General features: G+C 40.4%; 1 protein-coding gene across 10 annotated transcripts in view; it reads right to left on the bottom strand.

Annotated features, from left to right (window-relative positions):
• Positions 1-1,427: 1,427 nt before the first annotated feature.
• The window catches only part of FAT1 (FAT atypical cadherin 1), a 116,721-nt gene continuing 93,106 nt past the window's right edge, over positions 1,428-25,042 (bottom strand). For 4 of the 10 annotated variants that reach the window (XM_073219122.1, XM_073219123.1, XM_073219121.1 and 1 more), the window contains 18 exons: positions 24,283-24,436; positions 23,195-23,428; positions 21,992-22,381; positions 20,498-20,712; positions 20,103-20,240; positions 18,056-18,199; positions 17,362-17,559; positions 16,159-16,960; positions 15,883-16,014; positions 14,291-14,448; positions 13,171-13,633; positions 11,894-12,047; positions 11,637-11,747; positions 9,550-10,181; positions 8,717-8,854; positions 6,119-6,178; positions 3,803-3,838; positions 1,428-2,835 (listed from right to left, as the gene is read on the bottom strand). In XM_073219122.1, the coding sequence (XP_073075223.1) occupies positions 2,207-2,835; positions 3,803-3,838; positions 6,119-6,178; positions 8,717-8,854; positions 9,550-10,181; positions 11,637-11,747; positions 11,894-12,047; positions 13,171-13,633; positions 14,291-14,448; positions 15,883-16,014; positions 16,159-16,960; positions 17,362-17,559; positions 18,056-18,199; positions 20,103-20,240; positions 20,498-20,712; positions 21,992-22,381; positions 23,195-23,428; positions 24,283-24,436 (4,788 nt within the window). In that variant the 3' untranslated portion in view covers positions 1,428-2,206. Of the gene's footprint in view, positions 2,836-3,802; positions 3,839-6,118; positions 6,179-8,152; positions 8,206-8,716; positions 8,855-9,549; positions 10,182-11,636; positions 11,748-11,893; positions 12,048-13,170; positions 13,634-14,290; positions 14,449-15,882; positions 16,015-16,158; positions 16,961-17,361; positions 17,560-18,055; positions 18,200-20,102; positions 20,241-20,497; positions 20,713-21,991; positions 22,382-23,194; positions 23,429-24,282; positions 24,437-25,042 lie in introns of those variants that run through there. The other 6 variants (XM_073219126.1, XM_073219128.1, XM_073219127.1 and 3 more) reach the window with 5 other exon arrangements.

Here is a 25,042-nt window from a genome sequence, read left to right as displayed (position 1 = left end):
GGAAGGTCCCTCCTCTGGAGAAACTGAGATCCCTCAAAGAAAAGACCTATAGATATCGGCAAAGATTTTCTACTAGTTTGATTATGTACTGAGAGGGATTTTGCAAATCCGTGAGAGTCCACACTTGTCTCCCCTCTTTTGACTTTTCAGCCTTGGGCTTTATATTAACTCTTCTCTCTCTCTGAAATGCTCTTTTCCCAGGTAGTCTCTCTGATCAGCTTCAGGTTTTTACTCAAATACCAGCTCTTCTCCTTAGTACCCCACTCCATATACTGCTGTGCTGTACTTCCTGGCCATCTCCCCCTGCCATGCCATAATCATGTAAAATCCAAGGTTAGGAATTTTTATTTCCTAATGTGGAAGAATATAGGGGAGGTGACCAAAATATTTCTTGAGAGAATTAACAAAAGAGCCACAAATTAAAAAAAAAAATAGTAGAAGAAAATCTAAGGCTATTGGTTAAGAAAAGGAACAAGTTGAAAAGTTAATGGAAATTAACATCATATACTACTTAGCTCAGCACTGAATATTATGATCCAAATGAGAACATTATATGTGGATAATCTGAAAATTATGCTGTAACTAATGGGAGAGAAACAAGAGTAATGGAGGTTTGTTTGGTTTCATGGACTTCCTTTATCATCATACTGAATGAATAGGCAATTCCTTAAATTGGTGACTCAAGAAATAATTATATACACTGAAATATATGGAAGGAAAACTGAGGAAAACAGCCTAAAGAGTTTTAAGTGGTTATGGTAGAGTGCATAAATATGCTGTTTTCCTGTTATACATATGTTAACTTTCTTTGATGTTTAATCTACATATATAATTATCATTTGATAAAATAAAGAAGGCATTTACTACCAGGGAGAAAGTGTCTTTTACAAAGTTCTAAGAACGCTTTATTTTTTGTAATTCCTATCAGTGTCTGGAACATGGTAGACACTGAATAAATATTTGTTGGATGGACAGATGGACGGATTTCTGGATTTCACATTAAATCATACAGAAGTAGGATGGATGTGTTCTTTGACAACAGAAAGGTAAAATGTTTCAGAAAGGCCTTGTTTTAACAGAAATCATAGGTGAAAAGCCATAGAAGCATTTAAATATGGCCAATAAGCAATAAAAAATGTATGAAGGGGAAGTTTTCCGAAGTTTTAGTTATAGAATTATATTAACGAGCGCCGTTTACCTTTATACCGCTAGTGCTGAGCCACCAGCGTAGTCATGTACTGCCACCTAGTGCCTACATCTGTAAATACAGCCTGATTTTGGCGCCTGGAAGATTTTTCACCAACAAGCCACAAATTGCCACGTATCTATATCCATCCTTTCTTCCATCTGTCCTTTTTTTTCAATTCATTAACTGAATCCAGAACAGGAATATAAATGCAGAGGAAGAAGAGGCAGTAACACTAAAGTATTTTATTAATAATTTATTGTCAGTAAGAAAGACTGGTTAATGGTAGTTTTCAGTAAAAACCTTTACAAGACCATCGCATCACAAATATACAGACACTATAAAAACTGTGTCATGGTGGTTTTGGTTCTAAACAGGAATGCAGAAGGTCCCCATTACACTTTCCAATAATGAAAAATGTTTATAATTCTAAAATACAGCAACCCATTGAAGACATGAGATCTTTCCTCATCTTATGTACAGCTAGAAATGAATGACTATATTGAAATGTATTCATGAAATGTCATACTTCAGTGGAAAAGGACATATAGTGAAACCCTGGTTATATTAAAAAATCAGGGTGCTAGGTAATGACACTAACACCACCAAAATTCGATCAAAAGCAAATGCACAAAGTATCTTGGACATCTAGTTCAAACTATGAAAAAAAAAATCAAATCTGTACATAAAATTTACAAAAAAAAGGACAGGAAAATTAAAACAATCAAATCTATATAAATACATGAATCATGCTAATAAGATGGCAGGGCTGATTTTTGCTTCATTACTTTTAACAGAGACAGTGTGAATACGAAAAGGTGCTCGGAAATGGCAGGGCCAACGTCCATCTATCTCATCCAGGTACAGTAGGTGCGGACGCGGGGAATGGAGGGCACGGCCAGAGGCGCGGGGTCTGAGCACAGCCCCGCATCGCAGCTCGCAGAGGGGGAGCTGCGCACAGGATCCTCTCTGTCGGTCTGCGGGTTCGTGGAAGTCCAGGCACTTGGGGGCGTCTGCGCGTCAGACTTGCGTGTGCTGCTGCGAGTCCAGGGACGGGGGCGTCACCTCGTCAAAGTGGCCGTCGTCTCCGCTCTCGTAGTCACTCATCAGGACTTCCGACTCGCCCTCGCAGCACGCAGACACGTCCGAGCAGGAGGCTGTGGAGGCGTACACAGACATGGGCATGTTTTCTACAGCGGGGCCATCCAAGTTTCTCTGATAGGCTGCCGGGAAAGGGGCGTAGGGCTCTCTGCAAGTACTATGCTCACCAGCGCCTGTCTTTTGAGGTTCAGACATATCGACGGGATAGAAATTGGGCAGGTACTGATTCAGGTGGAACCTCTGCCGGTTTCTGGATGAGGAAGCCAGACTGCTCACAGCGGGCATGTCTCTGGGAGGGTGTATGGACTCAAACTGATCACTGAATTCTGGGGGCAACGGGGGCAGTTCATCAGGCACGGGGAAGTCTTCCGGGGGTGGTGGAAAGTCGCTTTCGATGTCGTAGCCTCCGGGGTAATAGTCTGTATCGATGGCATTTGGGTCTGCAGAATACAGGGGAGTCTGCTCATCAATGACCTCATAGTTGGGGAATTCCTGTATATCTTCCAGAGGAACACTCGGCATCCAATCCGATGTATCCCAGTGATACCCTTGGTGGAAAAGAAAACAGCAGATTTCAACGTGGTTTCTCCCCAGCACCTGCTGCCATGGAAAAAGGTCAGTGTAACACACAGATGCAAAGGCATTCACAGACACACACACCATTTCGGGGTTCAGTCATTTGAAAACCCTCAGACAGCCCCCTGCCCCCACCCAGTTTTGACAGCCTCTGTGAACTACGCTCTGTTTCTAAAATGTGGCCTCACAGTGTCAAGTATCTAACACTCAAAGGAAACAAAACAAACTTTAACAGAAGAGGTCTGCTAGCATCCACACTGCATGCACTTTGCTACCAACGATTCCAATAACCTTTCAGCTTTCCTTCTCGAACTGAGAACCCACTGCTCTACATGAAGAGTATTAGTTCAGTCTTAGCAGATCAATAAAAAGTTCTGTCCTTTCAGAAAGGAGTCTCTAGTTAGTGAAATGGCAGATGCCACTTGATCTGCACTACTTGTCACTACAAAAATATTAATCAAAGTGGCTCTTTAAAACAGTTAAAACAGTAAAAGTAACCTTTAACATGCTAAAGTTTAAAAAATCAATCTCCTTTATAATGTAATAAGAATATTAAAAATAGTGCTACTTTTCATTAACCCTAAGAAAAACAATGAATTACATTAAAAAAAGAGCATGCCTCCAAATCAAGCAAAATGCAATCAAATATTGAAAAATGAGCAAAGCAAGTTTTGATTGACTAAAACAATCAAGTTTTGTTACTTTTGGGGGGAAAAAAACAACCTCCAATTTTGGCAGTTTTTTCCCCCCTTAGGATTTTGGACATCCTTTGACAGACAGAAGAGGTGGGGCACTACATGTTTAGACGCAGCGTATAGACAACTCTGTACTTAGTTACTGCGACACCACTGAGCAAACAAGTGAAGCGTGTCAGCTTTGCAAACCACTATCAAGTTTTGTTTAGTGGATATCAACGCACAACTGGCATGCATAAGTCACCTCTTGATTTGCTGAGGTCAGGAGCAGCCAAAGACTCTTGGTGGCAGAGCAGGGAGAAAAGAAAATGTTTATAATTAAAACAGACCCCTGAAAAGGCAATAAAGGTAAGTATATAACACAATGTAAACTGTTTATAAAGGCCCAGTCAGCCATGGACCGTGCCTTTAAGCCAACACCTACGAAAATTCCAAATGGTTGAGAAATTCATGTAGCACAAATGGAACGGGACACGGGAGTAGAGGAAAAGGATGAAACGATAAACCAGAGACTTTGCCAGGAAACTCTAAACTTTACTTTCTTTTCCTTGTTTCTGGTCTTCTAAACCTGAAAACACAGAATTCTATCAGGAGTAATTAAAGCCTGTAGGCTATAGTAAAATGTAAATTCATAAAGGAATTTAAACTACACCTTCATGCTACTGAGAAATATTATGAGATCATTTTTTTCTAGGACTTAGTAGCATCAGCTTACTTAGGTGATAATCCAAATGTATCTGAAGCTACACAAGACACACATACTTTGCCACACATGGTAGCCTTTAAATGCACATTAAATTCACAGATGAGAAAGAGAAATGAAAGACAATCTCTTCAAACCTTGCCCGTGTTGAATATGATTTTATATTTACATTGCTCACCTTCCTTGAAAAGACCATTAGCTGCCCTGGTTTCTCACCCTAAATGTGTAATTACCTTTGCTCTTTCAGGATTCTCATTTTATACAAAAACTCTAGGCTGATGTCGGAGAAAGTAGATGCAAGCCCACCATCAGCCCGGGCCACATGACCCTAGGCAGGTTGCTTGCCCAAGCTGTGATTCAGGCTCTTGTCTTTGAAATGGGGGTTATTGGGAGGATTTAATCAGATTGTAGAGGTCAAGCACTCCCTGTTAGCTACCATCAGGACTTAGTACTGTGAAAGTGGTGGTCACGGGGAAGTCTGGTCACTCTGATGATCTCCTATCTAAGGCCAATGCTTCTGTGTGTTCTACAATGTTCTTGAAAACCCATGTAACAAAGTAATTTGGAACAAGTTAATATATGGTGGTTCTCTTCTAGGAATTTAAATAAATTGGAAAGACTGTAGTAATTCTAAAAACTGAGTGAGCCTGTATTTAGTTGGCATGTACCTACAGAATTAAAAAAAAAAAAGTCTACTAAAAATGTTGGAATTCCTTTTCTAAAAGGATAGACAATCTTGATCATAAGTATAGGTATACAATCATTCTGGAAATTTAAGCTAGCATTCAACCTTAAATCTGATTTCTATTTCTTAAATATGCCAAGTAGATTTTTCAATGAAGGCGACTGCAATGAATGAATGGTTTCAATGCTGCTTTTTAAAAATCCATTTATATTTAATATACTAGAATCTCATCATGTTAAAATTAACATTCACCAGACAAAATACAGATTACTTTATAATTAACCACCAAGCAAAGAGACGGTTCTTGTTCTTAGGAAAATAAGTATATTCAGTCTCTCATCAGTAGTAACGCTGAACCCTGCGCACGCCGTCACATCTGGCATGAAAACGTCCTCCTCCTCACTTTAAGGCTGACAACGTTTATGTCCTAGCAGAGAGGACCCTCTAAGCTTTATGCACTCTTAAGCCTATGCCCACAGGTCTCCAAGTATGATTCCTAGACCAGCAGCTTCATAATTAACTGGGAACTTGGTAGAAATGCAAATTTTCTGGGCCCAACCCAGATCTACTCAGATCTACTCACATGTGATTACTCAAATTTCAGTGCATGAATAAAGGACTAATTTAATTTAAAATAATTTAAGGGAGGGAGTTAATGCCTTTTCTTATTATTATGAACAGACAAAGCTTCAAAGTACATAATTTTCTCTAAACCATATATGAAAATAGAACTTCTTCCATGTTCTACCATTTTCCTGGATCACACTCAGGAAAATCCAAAAGGGAAGGGTTACTTATACGTAATTATAAAAGCTTTGTGTTTTTGGCCTTATTTCCATTGATATGAAGACCATTTATTTATATTACAATTTTTTAGGTAGTATTACTTCTAAACTTCTTAATAATGTGCCACATATAGGCAAGATGTCAAGATCCTGTGGGGTCCTTCTGAGGTCTATAAAATCACTATGGATGGTAAAAAATTAACAAAGACATAACATATATAAACATATTTATGCAATGTATCTGGATTATGAATATACCCGCCGCCCAAAATAAAAGTATTCGACCCCCATAAAGCCACAAGTGATTTTTTATAACATTACAATAAGCAAAAGCACACTAGTGACACGGTGACAATAAACAGACAAAAAGCACACACATGACTATACCTTTTTTATTCACCGTGTCAACTACAGCATTGACAAGGTGTATTACAGTCACTATGGAAGCTTGTAAAAAGGTACAAAGGAGTAAATTAGCAAAATCTGTGGTTAGAGGACAGTTCATTAAATAGGATTTCTTTAATCATTTCTACCTAACTTAAAAATGTAACGGAATACTTCAGCGTAACTATGTAATATAATTATGCACGACCATTATACTTGTTCTGTTACCTGTCTCAGAGATTTTTCTAAAACAAGCTATGTATTTGTTGTTAATAATCAAAGTAATAAAGTAACCGCATTACATTGTAATTTAGGAAAGTTATTTTTTAGCTGTAAATTTTTTCACTATTACAATTATGGATCAAGCTATAACAAAACAGTCCTTATTTCAACATTTCATAGGCAAAAGACTGCATATTTGAAAAGTAAAATACTTGGCTAAGCCAATTTTCTGGGTCCATTTAATGACATGTACATTGTTCCCAGAAAAAGAAAATTTTAAGAAGCTATACAATGAAGTAGAACATGTAACAAAAATACAACAATGGCTTTGTCTCTGTTGTATGTACTCCTACCTCAAATTTCTTTTTTCTTTTTTTGGAGATGGGCTAACAGCTGGTGAGCAAACATTCGGCAGAGAAATATAGATTGTCTGCCTGGCTGTGTCCCATGTAAATTCTGTTTTCATCTGTGTATCAGATTGTTTTAAAACATCCATGCCAAGATAAATACGTATGCATATGGGTGGCAGGAAGATGGCCCTCAAAGATGTCCGTGCCCTAAACCTGGGACTCTGAATATGCTACCATCCCTGGTAAAAGGGACTCGGCTGATGTGATTACACCAAGGATCTTGAGATGGGGGCACTCTATTGAGTTATCTGTGTGGGCTCAGTGTAATCGCAAGGGTCCTGAAAAGGGGAGAGTCTTCCCAGCTGTGGCTAAAAGGGAGGTATGACCACAGACGAATGACTAGTGACACCTTGGGAAGATGGAGGAGGAAGCCGGAAGCTGAGCAACGCGGGCAGCTCTAGCAGCTGGAAAACGTAAGGACATGATTCTGCCCTGTTACCTCCAGGAAAGAAACAGGCCTGCAAACACCTTAATTTCAGCCGACCAAGACAAGTGCTGGATTTCTAGACTGCAGAACATAATAAATGTGTTTTATTTTAAGCCACTGTATTTGTGGTAATCGGTTACAACAGCCTCAGAAAGCTAAAAATTAAATTTAAGTATAGACTCTTAGTATAGACTTTAATTTTATGACTGATAATGATTAAAATTATGATAAAGATTAAAATACAAAAACTCTTGGATATATACTTTTTCCTCATATTATCTGACACTTTTTTGTAAGTAATTTGACTATAATTTATTAAAAGTAGGAGTATTGGGAAGAATTATGTTTCAAGGAAAATATCTAGAAAAAGAAATCAAATACTGACAAAATTCTGAAATGAACTTACGAAGAGCATTTAGGGGCCAAAATATAAATTATTACATAAGCTGGGAATACTAACATTTTAAAATTAATCCTAAATGAAAGAAATAGTTCTATTTTTTTATTATTGGTTTAATAAGCAAAGCTATGTTTATATACTCTGTCAGTAAAAAATAAGCGTAGGTATACTTTGATAGCATACATAACATGCTTGAAATCAGAAATGAATTGAACATACTCATGACCATCTTTACCCTGGAAAAGGACTCCATAAAATACTAGTATGGACTATATTATTCTGGATTTAGAAGCAATCAAATAATTATCAGTGAATTATTTCTTTCCACCAATAAAATATTTCTTATGTTCAAACATACATTTTTATGCAAAAAATATTACAAACTTACTAATTCTGAGATGCTAGAGAAAACTCACTCTCTTTCGTTACTAACTATTGAAAAATTTCAGTATTGTGGTATGTGTGAATATGGTGAAGCTGGTTATCGATGCAATCTACCCTAAAGAATCAGATACACATAACTGGCATCAAAGCTCCCACTGCCAAACTTTCTTCATTAGAAATATAATCAAACTTACTAGCAATCTCTTAAAGTGTGTTCTCAGTCAGTACGCTCTGATCCAAATGGGAGCTGGGGCCGCAGAGGAGTCAGGAAAGAGACAAATAAAACCTTGTAATACCAAAGGTGCTTCTGAAGTTGACCATTTCAGACTGCTGTATCTCCTCTTAGGAATGTGTGTCTGTGTGTGTGTGCACCCGGGGTGGGGGTGGGGCATGCTCAAGAAAGTTATTACAAGGAGTTAGAAAATCGCACAAAACCTCTGTACTATTTACTGTTGTGGGAAAAAAGTCAGCGTGAAAGTATCCAATCAGACAGACAGGATCTGTCAGTTAATTCTATTTGTTTCCCAATTTTTGACAGGCGGGACAGTTCAAATACGTATCCGTTAAGAACATGTGAAGTATTTCCCCCAGCACTCGTTCATGCAGGTATGTACGAGGTATTGTTCAGCAGTGGCCCCAAGTGCAGTGTGCCAACTGTCTGAGACCTAACAGGGCACCTGGAGCAACTACACATCACCTCATCACGGCTATGAGTAGCAAGCAAGTGGACCCAGCACCTCAGAGCTCTGCGTACTCACCATTGTCATCGCATGACTCGGACTGGAAGGAGCTAAGGGACTGCACCTCAGACAGGCTCTCCCGGGCGCTGTATGGGTGCGAAGGCTTTTCCTCCAAAGGTTTCTTGGAGAGGCAGGGGTCCAGATCCACCACTTTAGCTGAAAGGAATTGATGACAGAGAGTAAGCTCCATGCATGAGGCTCCTGTTCAGGCCACTGCTGTTTCCTGGCACAGAGTAAGTGTTACCAAAAGACTGCCTGGGATGTACTTAGTAAAAGAACAATGGAAAGAAAAAAAGGGAGAGAGAAATATCTGGAAAACAAAACAGAAGACCAAAAAACCTACAACTGTTCTTGCAGATTCACAGAATAGAAATTCTCTATAAACCTGTCCATGTATATTATCAGACAATATGGGGAATTAAAATTTTGATTTAAAATGGCATATGCAGCTTTTTGAAAGTCAGGTGTACATTAGGCCACTGATATAAATACCGTCACTTCCTCTGGCCATGTTTTAAAAAAATTTCCTATCATGCCAATGCCCTCCCAATTTTTGTTGGTAAAAGCCCTCAAAATTATAGCCAAGAACCCATATCAATTGCATACAGGAAAGGATCACAGTCGGATTCAATTCCTTAATTAAAATAACATCAGAGCCACCACAAACAGCCAGGGCTGAGGGCCATGGAAAAAAATTTCCAAATCGTACCAGAAGTCTTCAGAATTTGAGTAGATTTATCACTAACAAAGACTCTAGATTTGGATTTGAACTACCAGAAGCTGTGGCAGACCTTGTCATCTCACTGTTCATTTCAGTGGCAATTTATTGGGATGAAAAAAGCTGTTCTTACTATCATAGTCGAAGTCCCAGTTAGGCTTCTGAATCGAGTCACTGTCAGAAGGAGAGTTTGAAGGAGGCGGGGGAGGCAGGTTAGGGGCCACGCTGCAGACGGCCACAGCTTTCCGATGTCCGTGCACAGACTCGGGGTTGAAGGTACTGAATTCAGGATGCTCTGGGATGGCAGATCCTTCAAAGGAATTTCGGTCCAGATTGTTCCTAGAGTCACTTGGGATGCTGGGAGTGTAGGAAATGGGACGCACAGGCACCTGGGGTGGTATGTCTGAATAAATGTTCTTATTGAGCTTTGAATCAAAGTATGGTCTTTGCAAGAAGGCGGTGGCTGGTCCTAAGCGTTTGTCTTCTGGCTCGGCCTGGTGTTTCCTCTTTCGATTAATCATCTTGCGGCAGAGGACAAACACTGTCACGAGTAGAAATATCCCCACGACAAAAACAACAATCCCTAGTCCCTCTGCCAGTCCGATGTTCCAGGGGCTGGACACATACTGATTGGGGGCGGTGGCCTCGCAGTGTCTCCCTCTGTACTCCTGGCTGCAGTTACAGTGATACGAGCCGTGTGTGTTCTCACAAGGGGCCCCATTTCGGCAGGGGTTTCCAGCACATTCGTCAATGTCACTCTGACACCTGCCAGGGAAGCCAAGGAAAAGGAGAAACATCTGCAATGTGAGTTAGAATACAGCAGGCCTGTAACTCGGAGACCGAAGACAATCCCTCCTGAATAAGATACACCCAGGCAAAACCAAGTACGTAACGACACCATAGATGACAAATACTACAAACCTTACCTGGAGTAACTAGTCATTTGGCTCCATACTTTGTATCTGGGAGATAAACATTATGTCAAGCCAATGTTTAACTGCCATTTTTCTAGGGTTCAACAGATGACCGAACCAAACTTACAGGCTAAACATTGGTTTGTTTCTACATTGGTTTGTTTCTAATTTGGACTCAGAAGCTCAGAATGTGCATTTGGATAAATGGCACACTGTAAACTGTTCTAGCAGGCTGGATTAAATGTCTAAGAAAATGTTCCTATTTGGAGATATGACAGTTCCATTAAACATATGCAAGGCTAGCAAACTGTACATTATCCATTAAAAAATGTTTCTTCTGTTGAAAACTGAACAGGTCACATGCAAATCCCTCCCCACCGCCTTTCCAAATGGGCATATTTTGTACCTGGGCAGCCTACCTGACACTTCCAAACTGTTCCCCCTTTAATAAAATGCATCTACTATCAATCATCTCTCACACTCACTTGGCATTAACAGTTTGACTACTGAGACATTTTTGTCAAATATGTTAAGTGTTAGTTGACTAGAATTAGGAAAGTCAACTTATGACTGAAGACTATGTGATGGATGGCAAAATCCCCAAACTCCGACCATTGGAACAAAACCGTATGCAAACACCTACAAGCAGGTCTCTCAGAGACCTCCCACAACACTGATGGTGGAGGTTTGTCTAAGGGTATAGCACTTGGCGCTTACAGACAACAGACATTGAGTAACTTTTCCAACAGAAGTGGTGAAGCGTCTAAGGTAAAATGGTACCTGGCACTGAAACCTGCCTCTTCCGAGGTGTACAGGGGGCACCTCTGTGCCTCACTTTCCTCCCTGGAAAATAACTATCACCTCTTATGAGTATGGTAAGGATTGCAAAGGATGAGAGTCGAAAAAGGTTTCTAGATGCTATATAAATGTTAACTACGGCATATTATGAAAACATGTCATTATCATCACTGTCCAAGGTTAAGAGGCACGCCAACCCCACAGGCATCTGCTTTAGAAGGAAGGTGCCCCACTCGTTCCCCAGACATCCATGGCCCACAAGAACCCTGACGTTCCTTGTTTAGAAACACTATCTCTGAAGTCCAGATGGAGGGGCTTTCAAGCACTGTATCATCTGTTTGATATATTTTCATTTTAAAGAGTGAAAAGATAAATCATAACAAGCTAATAGGAAGACTATTAAATTCTGAAGTAACAGAAACCAAATTAATGAATTTTTGCAGCGTCTGGTCACCAATGCCACATTACAGAGACGCGCAAACACAAATGTCGGGAAGAAGCTGGTTACCTTTCTCCCCTGAAACCTGAATCACACTGGCAGACGGCACCATCCAAACTGTCAAAACAGGTCCCGCCATTTTTACAGGGCTCATCTTTGCAGTACGGACTGAGCTGGCACCTGAAGTGTAAGGAAAAGGCAGACATGAACTGAATATTCCTACTGCAAATAAATGTAACAAAACAGAAAACAACAAAGGAATGCAGACCTTCTACAAACATGACTACATGTAAATATTCCTTAACATGTGAAGGATGTGCACATACCTCTGACCGGTATATAATCCCCGACACTGGCAAACGAAGTCTCCGTTGTCTACGATGCAGGTGCCGCCATAAAGGCATGGGTTGGAGGAACACGGATTGACGCTCACCTCACAGAAAGTCCCTATGTGTACGGCACTGCATTTGCAGTAATAACCTGATTTGGCAAAAGGAAACAAAGAAGTCCTCTCAGTAACTCAGGCAGTAAGACTTACTCTACTGGTTTTAAACTTTGAAGTCAAGTGTTAAGTGAAGATGTAGTTATCCATAATTTTAAAAGCTAGTAAAATTTCCATTCCCTCTGGTTAAATACATTGTCTGTATCAACAAGCCTGCCTCGGCTGGTATAATCAAAACACAAAGAGCCGAAGAGAGAACTCATGATTAGCTTTAACTGTTAATTTATGTAAGATTACTGGGTGGGCATATAATAGATATAAGTAAGCATGAATACACTTATCTATAAGTAAATATAAATTCATTTACCAAATACAAATAAAGGGAGAAGTCCCTTATTTGGGAGACCGTAATATAGACTGACAACACTAACTACTTACTTTACTATCTCAATTATTTGCAGCTCACAAGCTTTTAACAATTACACGAGAGAACAGTAAATATGAAAACAATCTGAAGATTTCAAACTGTCATTCAACTGCAGCAAGGTGATCATCAAATTTGTCTAAAGGAGCAGAGAATGTCCGAGTCATTATTTTGTAAAAACTGTGACAGTTATGTGGACTATCTCTGTGGCTGTGTCCTATTACTGGTACATGAACCGTTGGGTCCAGGACACAGGAACCGTAGAGCACCTGCTCATTGTGCTAGGGCCTCAAGACAGGTATGGCAACACTTCAGGAGGCACTCAAGGCCTTCTGGGAAGTCATATTTCCATCTATAGCCAGCAAGACCAGTAGGTATGCCAAGCCCTGGGATACCCAGGGGAAGAAGATCTAGATTTATGTAAGATTACTGGGTGGGCATATAATGTCTGTGTTGGCTGTGGCTTCCTGGTACAGTACTGCACACTCCCCACCAGAGGCCTGTCTGGAAATACATCCTGCTTGAGCCCCTGTAATGTGCCGGCAGGAACCTGGCAAGCAGAGAAACTGTTCCTTCAGCCTGGTTGCTGGAAAGCACCCTAAGTGCGCCTCTGCTCTTGAATCACGTATGCTCCTCAATTCCAACACTGATCGTGATGTCTGACAGTGTCATCTGAGTAACAAGAGGACAGAGATACATGTGTAACATCATAACAATGGTGGCATCATGAAGCCTACCTCCAGTGGGCGATGGATTGCAAATGCCTCCATTCTGGCAAGGGTTACTGGAGCAGTCCTCTGGAGCTGTTAACATGCAACCAGGAGAGACTTCCACTGATTCTTCGATGTGTGCGTAGCTTCTCGGTTTGTTATTTAAAGGGAGTTCTTGCCCATTCAAATAAATGGAGTCCATGCAGCCCCTGAAACCGTTACCGACCTGAGGGCTCCTCCCATGCCTTGTGCCTTGCTGGCGGATGTGGCCACCAAAAAACACATGGTTGTCCAGGTTTAGGGTTTTCAGAGTCCCTGGGGCTGTGCCTGACGCAGTGTGGACTTGGTCTAGAACCAATCTAGCGTAGTTTCCATTCACTTCGAGAGACACCGCATGCCAGAGCCCATCACTGACTTGAATGCTTTGAACAGAGACAATCCCAGGGCCACTCCCGCAGTCGAATTTGTATTGCAGTCTTCCATTATGAATCTGTGATAGAAACAATTACCGTTCACATTACTCTCACAGAATCTTCTATCATAGTCTCTGATCAAACATCGAAAGGAGAGGAATGTCTGGAGACTGAAGGCAGGAAGTTAGTAAGGCCTTACATCGAAGTGCCACAGAGTAATGCCCATTTGTTCACTGTACAGAAGTAACAGACACGGCCCTCTTAGGGATATCAAATTCAAGTGCCAACTACACATCCCGAAAGCAGTATGGAAATGACAAATAATTAACTGTTAACTGAACAACTACCCAAAATAGCATCAGGTAATATCAACAGTCAAAAGTGAATCATGCTTTAAAAACAAAAAGGTAGGCAAGATAATTATCATGTCAAGCCCATGCAGTAATCTCCTCAAAACATTCCTAAGATATAATAGCACTTAGAGTTTGAACGTTAACTGTCACATTACCTAAAAATACTCATAAAAACCGGAAGTCAATTTCTGTTACTATGGAGCAAAAAGAGATTTTTCACCCTACAAAGCCTAAAATTTGTATAGGTGTCAATGCACTATTGCAATGTGGAATCCAATCATCTTGCTAACTCTGTTTCTTTTCAAAAAATGGACAGTCTGAACAAAAAATGCAATTTACACTTTTAAAGTCTTCCATAATTTGAGATACACAAAAATATACCTCCAAGATGCTGTAGTCAGTGCCCCGAGCATACATCACAACTGCGTGAGTAGAATATGTTCTGAGTCTCATGGTCATTTTCATCTCTAATTTGTTTTCGTTGTCCATGAGACGGTATTTCACATAGCTGTTGCCAGTGAATGTTACAGATGAAGTCCCTGTAAATCACAGAGCAAAAATAAATAAATCAGAAGTAAGTTTATATTTTTAAAAGTGTGAATTCCCAACCCTGCCCACTGCCGAGACTGACCCAAGTTTTTATTTAAGGTTATGGTATTATAAAGCTCAAATTCGATGGAAAATATCTGTCTGCTTAATGAAAAGCATAAATGGATTTCCTTTTGGAAGAGAATAAAAGTAGACAACAATATCACAGAGAAATGAGTTCTGAAAGAATCAGATCTAAATATAAAAATGTTCAATATGAAATTATTAAAAGGCAATTAAGGAACATATTTATGTAGCCTCAAGGTGGTTTGGGAAACGTTCTCAAGCAAGATACAACACAATCCCTATTCTCCAAAACTGATGAAAATACTATCTATCTCCAGAGATGGAAATTTTATATGAAATTATGCACAACTGGCAAAATAAAAATTAAACTTCAAAATGACAAAAAACACAATTATATAAACCAAAAGATTAATAACATACAGTGGAATACAGATAATGTTAATATTCATAATACACAAACAGCTCCACACGCTGAAAATAAGAAATAAATAACCCAGACAATTAAGCAAAGAATATGAACAGCCTGTCACAGAAGCGGAAGTACTGGCAGGAATGTACAAATGAAAATACAACTTTACAATAGCCAGAGGAATTCAAATTTAAAAAGCTGGTGTTATTTCAGATGGTTTCTAATTGAAAACCTTAAGAATTAGCAAAAGAATGGGGAATGAGACCCTCACACAGGACTGGAACAAACAGGAATTGGTTCACTTTTGGGAAATCGTAACATAATGACATATTTAAATATTAAACACTAAAAATGTAGTTAATCTTTGAAGTGGTTTTACCCTAGTTAGAAACCCAAGCACCAACACTTAAGGATAAGTGCTTAAAGGATTCCCTTTTTAATAGAAGGAAACATTTTAACAATCTGTTTTCTATACATAGGAAAATGTTGAAAAAATCATGTTACAGCCATGCTAGAAAATACTTTACAGCTATTCACAAGCACTTGGTTTACATGTATGGATTGGAAAGATGCCCATAACCCATTTCCTTAGGAAGTGGAAAAAAGCAGGTGGTAGAGGACTATATGAGATACAGTAATGTTTTAGTTTAGTTTTTTTTTTTTAAGAGAGGATGTAAGAAAAAGGACAGTAAATCTGTACATAAAGGACTATGTGTTTATGAGCATTGATGATAAGAGTAAAGAAGGAGAGCATCAAATTATTAACTTGGGTGAATTATTACTTAAGAGGAAGGAAAAATTACTCATTATTCTTCCTTCATCTGAATGTTCACCTTATTATAATAAACAGACTTTATACTATTTCTCAACTCCAACAAAGAAGAAAATTACAAGAAACTCTGAAAGTGACTTTTTAAAATGGAAGCGTACTGCATCCCCGGGCTCTCACCTGGGCACTGCCCAAACCCGCCACCTGGGCAGACACAGGTGTACTTCTCCTCTCTGGGGCTGGTGACACATTCAGATCCTTCGGGGCATGGACTATCTTCACATCCATGATGGACAGGTGGGCATTTTCCCTCTTTGTTGAAAAAAAAAAAAAAAGAAGGGAGTGGGGAGAGAGCCAATTAATACAAATTCAAGAAAATGATCCTGCGTGCATAGCCTGAAAGGTTGTACATGAAAGAACCCGTACCACCCAATTTCAAACAAGCATGCCTGTTACCTCTGCAGAGACACACAGCTGTTCTACGGTGGCGGGGAGTCACAAAGCTCAGACGGGCCGTGCTGTGCGTCGACATGACATCTTCATCCACAGACACCCTTTCATCGCAGAACTTCCGAGGGCAATCCAGGCCTGCACAGAGCTTCTGGAACACATCCGATATCCTGACACCAATGATTTCCTCAATATCGGTCACGGAAGAATTAATCTTGTGCAGAAGTTGTTTTGTGGAAACCTGGGCACTACCTGATTTCTCTACAAAGAGCAAGACATCCAGGTGTGGATGGGGTTCAGAAGGCTGCAGACTAACGATCTGTATGTCGTTTCTCTTCACGCCTAAGATGTTCCGTAGAGCTCTCTGGAAGTTGCGCCAGTAATCACCAACAAATTCCTCTGGAGTGAGGTTGGCCAAGCGGATGGCAATGGTGTGGTTCAACATCTCCTGTGTGATCTGTCTGATGTGCACCGTGATGTCAGCCACCGTTGTGAATTTCCCATCCGTTACGCTGACGTTGAGAAGGTACTGCCCTATATCGAGCTTTTTGTGTGCTATCAGCTTGCCGCCTGTGCTGGACACAGAGAAGAGGCTGTCCATTTGGGGATCAAGACTGTAGGTTAAAGTGTCATACACATCTTGATCTGTGGCATGAATCTTCCCAATGACACCACCCGAGTATTCCTCTCCAAAAGCAGTAATGAAAATCTCCAGCGGCAAGATGGCGGGAGGATAGATGCTCTCCTCAATAACCCTAATGTCAATATATGTCAACGATGACAATGGAGGCTTTCCATTATCTGCCACCTACAAAAAAAAGAAAAGAAATCACCTCTGTCTGTGTCATCAATTACAACTTCTTAATGAAAATATATTTACATGGTTCAAGTTCTAAAAATTTACCAATTACTAGAGACATATTTCTCTGCACGAGGAGCATCGCAAGGCAAAGGATAGTCACTTCTTTATGGCCCTTTCACTCACACAAAACTGACGTTTAGCTCCATCAGTGTCTACAAGAAAAGTCACCAACTCAACAAGCGAGGTCCCCCAAAGTGTGGTGGGATAAAAATGAAGCAAAACACAAAAAGACCACAATCCTAGTCATCTCAATCTTCTCACGAAATGTAAACTGTTTATGCAGACGGCCACCAAAGCAGCCCCCCTCTATGAAGCCATGAGGACATCATAAAGAAAGCCTTTACTACCTTCACATGCAGCAAGTAACGATCTCTCACATTCCTCTTTACGGCAGCTGAGGTCAGGAGGACTCCTTGCTGGTTAACTTCGAAGGCCTTGTCCTCATTCCCACTCACAATGGAGAAGAGGAAGGGAGGGCCGTTATGGGAAGAATCCTTGTCTGCCACCACTAGCTGCAGCACACTGAACCCCACAGGCTTATTTTCCTGCATAGGATAAATAAAAGCAAACAACAGAAGACACACAGCCATCAACAAAACCAAACGTGCACGGGAAGAGACACACGCACTTTTTCTATAATGTGCAATACATGGAAAATAAAGCTGTACCGATGTTCCAATTGAAAGGAGAGAGAGGAGAGAGAAGAGAGGGCAGGGAGAATGAGGTTGGAGAGGAGGGAATGAAACGGGGAAGGTCAAGGACGGGGAAGGAGGGAACAAGAAAGAAAAGCAAGGCAGGCAGAAAATAAGATTAAGAATCAAGCTAGCCAGGTCTTAAAAACCAAAGCACACGCACAAAAAGATAAAGCTTGGTTCTATCTTGAAAGTGTCATCTTTTAGTATTGATGCAGATCCCTCTAATTTCCCTCTTATTTTTCAAAAACTAGTCTTTGGAAAAGGAAGATATTTCAAATGAGCTACTGAGGCCAATGACAGAGCTCATTTCCAGAAGACCATGAGCCCTTCAGCGCCCCAAGATCACCTGGATAATCACACTGTAGTTGCCCTTGGAGAAGATGGGGGCGTTGTCGTTGACATCAGACACATCGATGTTCACGGTCGTTGTGTTGACTCTGGGGGGGCTGCCATTATCAGACGCCTGAACTGTGAGCGTGTAACCTGAAATCTGTTTGGGGACAAGACAGAAGGCATGTGCCTTACCACGAGGCCAAAGAACAGGGTTTAATTAGAAGCAAACTCCTGACAACCGGGAGCGGCAGGTCTGAGTAACTAGGCCAGTTTTAGCTGTGTCCCAGGTGTGGGCAATTCCCTAACCTACAGGCAAGTACACTGCAAGTAACTACAAAATGGGCAAACAAGTACACTGCAAATAACTATTTACAAAATGCAATGTAGCTGCTCGACAAAAAATTACCAACAGTGATCAGATTCTTTGATGACCCTCAAAAACGTGCTCATTTCATTAAAGCGTTGTAAGTTAAAAACCTGCAGATCTATTAACAGAAATTAAGATAGAAAATGAATATAAATGATGAGAAAAAAAATACGGACATATTTCAAAAGCTGCTGCCTTAGTAATAAACAGATAAGGCCACCTTTTCCAGGGCCCAAATGTGACTCTCAGTTGGAAGAAGATGGAAGCTGTTTCTCCCGAGTGCTTTCTCATTTTCAACACCTCAGGACACTACAGATCACATCCCCACCAATTTTATGCTTAGATTGCAGTCAACTATCTAAATTCCTCAAGACTGTTTCTTTGCAATTTCCTGCAAAAGAAACGGGATCAAGGGAGGCAGCTTCGCTTCCAGGGCCATCTCTTCCAGGAGTGGCTGAAGAAGCCAGAGAGCCAGCGAAACCCCAGAGCACGTCCTGCAGAACGTCAGTCCCGACAAGATGCTCCTACGAAAAAGGGCAAACTTACTTGGGACCCACCACAGGCCACCTCCTGGTGGACATGAGTGCACTGCCCAGGCTGAGAAGTGCCTTGGTCACAAATGCTAAATTTTGTTCTGCCCGAGGAACAGCAGTACTAAGAGTTGTGCTTCCTGAACTCGTGGGATGTCGCTGCTCGAAGGTAACAGGTTCGGAAAGGAATTAAAATAGACCTCATCACTTTCTCCCAAATTCCTCTAAGCTTAGATTTACTCATTATTCTACAGCTATGGTCTTTATTACCACCAATGTCCTACCAGTCCCAGCTCCCCAAACCCAGGCTCTCTCCATTTCTCCCTGGGGGCCCTCCCTGCAGCGGCTCCCCTCCCTCTGCTGGGGGCGGGCACATGGGGGGAGGTGCGGCTTGTCGTGCCTCTCCTGTCTGCTCACATTCGTCTCAAACCTCAGACCGCTTCTAACATCGTCTCCAGAGCCATGTGCCATGCCTCTGTTTTCTAGCTTTTAGATCTCTGCAGTTTGACACTGGCTGAATAATCTTACTTAAAAGATGCCACTCTCCTCTGAAATCCGCATCCAAACCACATTCAACAGCCTCTCCCAGTGCTGAGTTCAGACCGCATGCCCTCCTGCTCATCTCTGAACGCCCTGCTCAGTCACAGCAAGACAAAGAAAACCAACTATCTGACAGGCTGCTTTCTCTGCAGGGCCAGAGAAACCCCTACGCCGTGTGGATTCCCATTTTTCCCATACAAAGTCTCTCCACTTGTTTTTTTGCTCAATTGTCTCTGCGACTTCCCCAACCAAGGCTTCCTGTCGCTTCACAACCGATTAACTGTCACTGATCTTCCAACCTCCCTGGGTTCTCGTGACTCTAACATTGGCCCTACTAAGGACTCACCTTAGCCCTACTAAGCATCTCCTCGCTAACGCTATGCCTGAGCTCACCAACAGTCTGGAGCTCCCTGAACACAGCCTTTTATTATCCAAACCTCATGCCAATATGAAACACATCTCCTAGTTTCTTGAGATTGTCATACTGTATTTGCTTTTCAAGTATTTGTATCTTGCTCATCAGGCTTTGAGAACAGGGCTGATTCGGCAGACAGGAACACAAGGAACTTCTATTTCTTGATTTGGGACTTTGTAAACAATTAAAGCAAAACGTTTTCACATACCGTCTCCCGGTCGAGAAGTTTTGTCACCTTCACCTCTCCCCTGGCAGGGTCAACTGTGAACGGACTTCCCTGATTGCCGCCGATGATGGAATAGCGGATGTGGCTGTTGGAGGGCCCATCAGCGTCATCCGCCAGAACCTGCAAAACACCACAGTCCTGCTTATGGGACAGCTGAGGAAGGGGCAGAGTCTGTTAGGCCCATTTCTGAGACCAACACCGAGCTGTTATCAGGCACTTATTTACAACAGAGCCAGTAACTGACTGGGATAACAAAAGGCATTTCTGTACCTTCAAATTATTTTCAAGTATGGCTGCTACAAATACTGGATCACTATTACTAAAAATCTCTTGCAAAGATCTAGAGGAAGAAAACTGCAGGGGGAGAAAACACACACCGTGATGACGGATTGCTCCAGCACGGCATCTTCGCTGATCACTGCTGTGTAGGTGTCCTGGCTGAACACTGGGCTGTTATCGTTGATATCTGTCACGTTAATGTTCACAGTTGCAACATCACTTAATGAAGGTGTGCCTCCATCAGCAGCTTCTACAGTCAGGTAATAGTCATGAGAGCTTTCATAGTCCAGATTCTCAATGATAAATATGGCCCCTGTACAGAGAAGAAAAATTATTTCCAGTAATTTAAGATGCCACCCCTTTCTCCTACCATGACAGAAATAGACACTTTTAAACAAATGTAAACTTTTGTTTCAAAAGTTTACTTATCATTTATGTACCCTTTCAATGTTTTAATTTGGCCAATTAAAAATTATGAATTTGTCCATCCCTGGATATTTATTTATTTCTCTTATTTTCCTGATACTCTTGTGTTATTTAAATTGTTTTCCTAGTCAATACTATCTATGTACTGCTATAAAAATGATGATACACTTAGTCCTTCTCAAACAGTTTATCAGAGAGGTCACACAATATTATAGAGAGAAAACAGAAAAAATTCTATTCGTTGGCTCTTAGTTTCCTTTTTTCTTCATATTTTTTCTTTTATAGAAATGTGCACCTTGGAAAAAAATGACTAGAACCCTGTATTTATAGTCTATCATTTTAAAAAATCCCTTTTTGATTTAACAATTCCTTTAATATCTTTCCTTCTCACCTCCTAAAATTGTCCATCCTACTTAAAAGGAGAATGGAATAACAGAGCCCTAAAAATAACAATTTTCCGGTATGTGTTAAAATACGTTTTGCAGCAACATCATTACACACCCACTCTTCATCCACAGTCACGTACTATTAAAGACAGTTTGGGTGGAACGTTTTACCACAGACTTACAGCTATTTCAGATCACAGGTTAACAAGACTACAAAGGTATTCAGGCAGCAAGAGTCACAGTGCTTATGACTCCTGATGTTGTTGGCAGTCATTCAGTAAGTGTGATTCTAACAACTTCCACTATTACATTTAACTAGAATAAAGAAGTCAGTTTAATGAGTTATCAGATGCCCCCTATAGAAACTAAGACCAAAGAGGTTTAAAATTACTGTCCCACATGGGAAGCTATTTCACATGAATTTGATGGTTGGGGTGGGGCAGTAAAGAGGAATGATTACGTAAGATTCTTTACTATCTTCCACTCTGTATTCTTTAGGGATTTACATTTTATATCTTTACTAAACTACTAGAGTGTGAGATATACGTTTTCTATTTAATTTGCTTATAGTTACAATGGGTATGCCAGAAATGTACCTTATGTAGAACTACAAAGTCTTATAGACTACTTTGAATCCCACTTCAAATAACAACAAAAGTTTTATCTTTTTCGAGCATCTACTGGTATGTAGAATCTGTCACTTTGTATCAAGCAAAGCATTGGACAAACTTAGCCTTTTGGCAGAACAGAGGGCTTCCTCTCCTCTCCAGGGTGGGTTACCTGTTTTAGAATCTATGCTGAATTTTCCGTGCTCGTTTCCACTTATTATCGAGTAGGTGATTTCTGCATTTGCTTCAATATCCCGACTGGCTGCATACACTTGAAGGACTTCTGTTCCAATAAGAATGTCCTCGGACACTGTGGCACCATACTCACGGTATTCAAACACGGGTGGGTTGTCATTTATGTCCAAAACGGACACAACCACAGTGCCGGTAGCGGTCAACCTCCTTGGCAAACCTTGATCTACAGCTTTCAGCGTGAGGGTGTACACCGCCTGCAGCTCTCTATCCAGAGGCTTTTCCAACTGAATAATTCCAGACAGTTCATTGATGGAGAAATGTCCATCAGCAGAGTTCATCAGTGAGTAGGCTAGCTTCCGATTCACCCCTGTGAAGATAGGACATCACGTCAGAGTGTTTTATTTCAAGAAATGAAGAAAAAATGGAAAAAAACATTAAAAAAGGAAAATACTAATGTGCGTTATTAAAATATTCTTATGGTTCTGATCTTAAAAGAGTAACCTTTAAGATAAATAATTTACTGAATTAAAACAAATATAATTTCCTAGTTACCTGGCTTTTAAAAATTGTTATAAAGAGCCTCATGCTGAGCTCTTTTAAAACAAAGTCTATTTATTACTGACCTGCAGAGACAAGGATTTATTTGAAAAGTAACATTTTTGCTCTTCTAATTCTCTGGTATTAGTATGAGTGAAGAAATTATCTTTATTCTCTGCTATTAAAATGCTGTGAGTAAACATCTTAGAGTCTTATTTTGTCCATAAAAATTTTCAAATGCTTGTACAACTGTAACAATATAGCATTTGCTTCTGTTATGTTCCTATGTTACTAAAATCTCTATGTCACTGATGGTTTATTCACAAAATAACACTTCATTACTTAATTCAGTGGGATATGAAGATCAGTTCATACAGTTACTAACCAGTATTTCAGGGACACCACAGGTACCTTACAACAAGCTCTCTGGGCACAAACTGGAGACATCAAATATTCAGTAAAAGGAATTCACTATTCTCAATCTACCATTTTTAAAGCTAAGGAATTAACACACCACCATGAGCTATTCACCATGCATGGGGTTAAGGTAAATTACACTGGCTGGATTTGGAATGGGCTTTAAAGCTGAGATTATTCCCGTTCTTCGGGCACAGTGGGAGCCACAGCACCATCAAGTCCACACCTGCGTCTGCATCTGTGGCCTGCACTCGTGTCAGCGGTGTTCCAGGTTCTGTGTTCTCAAACACAGTAATGGTGTAAGGGTCAGCAGAGAACTCGGGGGCGTTGTCATTCACATCTTCTAACGTGAGCACAATGTGAGCTTGACAGAATCTCCCGCCTCCGTCTGTGGCCTTCACTAGGAGATTATAGATTGCTTGCTCCTCACGGTCCAGGGGCACTAATGTTTTAAGTTCACCTAAAAACAAACAAAAATGAACGGACTCGCCTGAAATTTAAGATGTCAACCGCAACAGCGTATCTTATTCCTTACCCCCCTCTCTTACAACCACAAGCCATGAGGAATGGCCATTCTGTGGAGGCTGATGGTAGCTGTGATGGAGGGGACAGCTGTGTGAGGGTGCTGAGTTCCAGGTTCAGCACTTGCCAGAGGCCAGCTCTTTAACTCATACAGATCTCGAGCCTAGGGTCTCTTGCATTAGATAATATGGCACAAAAGCAAAACAGCTACCTAATTTACCCAGTTTAAAATAGTCTTAAACTGACTCGAAAACTGGATTCATATGCTTACAATGAGCTCACAGTTGAGGGGGGAAGAGGGAAATAGTAAAATGTTACTTAACCACCATTTAACAAAATACAAATTATTAAGAGGAGAACAAACTCTAGAGATATAATGACAAAACGCCATTAATCATTTTAATGAATATGCTAAGTTACAAATTTATGGCCACAAATTCAAGAAAACGAAGTATGTAAAATGGATAATAAACTAGAAAGTTTGAGATATACTTCAACTTCTGAGTTTTTTTTAAACAAAAGAAGTTAATACAAATTCTATATTTTAAGACCTTAGTTCGATGTGGTTATATTGTTGCTATTAATTTATCTCGCCCCAGATTTTGCATTTAATTACTTACCCAAATGTGTAAGTAAATTGCTGATTAGATTTCTAAAAGATGCCAATTTTGTAGCACTTGAGTAAATTTGACGAGAAAACAGCTCTAATTTCAAATTCTGTGTGATCTATTACCACCCACATATATGACATCATTGGAACACGATTAATTTTGCCCCAAACTCCATCTTTACCTGTGTCTGGATTTAGTTTGAATTTTTCTGCACTTGGACCAAATAATGTGTAAGTAATTTCAGCGTTGGACCGGATATCTGCATCTGTAGCAGAGACCTGCATGATCAGTTTCCCAGGAAAGACATCTTCTGGAATTGTGTCTGAATATAAAGTCTAGGAAGATTTTAAATAATATTATTACCATGACTGCCAAGAGAATAATGGAAAATAACTCATTTAACTTTGGTCATGGTGAACAGGGGAAAAGACTAACATTAAAGTCCATGGAGCTTTCAAAACTAGTTTTCTTTAAAAACACATGTAAAACAAAGAGGAGTCATGGAACAGTTAACTCCACATTGCTGCAAGAGTTGGATGTGGCATTTAATACTTGCCCTGAATACTTGGTCAGTTTTATTTAATTAAAAACTTTATGAGAAAAGGTAAGTAGCTCTTTGTATTTACCTAAAAATTACAAAATAAATTCCTGTTATATCTTAACAGTGTTCTTAACACAGAACCATATCATTACAGTTGACAGAGAAGTGATCCTCGTGTCACGGAAGAAAACAGATTCCCACGTGGTGGTGGGTTGGGGCTTAGAGAGGCCCCGCCAGGCCTCTTCTGTTACCCGGCCCCACCCCTCTACTCACATCTGACCAAACTCTCCAGTGAACAGTTGTTTCCAGTTCCAACTAGAGATCCGTGCCATAAACCAAAAACATAAGACCAACAGATAAGATTTTGTAGACTTTACTTTCTTAATGTGAGCTCAATTTT

Source organism: Manis javanica, chromosome 12 (genome assembly GCF_040802235.1).
Source record: "Manis javanica isolate MJ-LG chromosome 12, MJ_LKY, whole genome shotgun sequence".
In the NCBI taxonomy this organism is placed as follows: Eukaryota; Metazoa; Chordata; class Mammalia; order Pholidota; family Manidae; genus Manis; species Manis javanica.
Note: the sequence above shows the minus strand (reverse complement) of the source record. Positions and strands in the feature narration are given on the sequence as shown.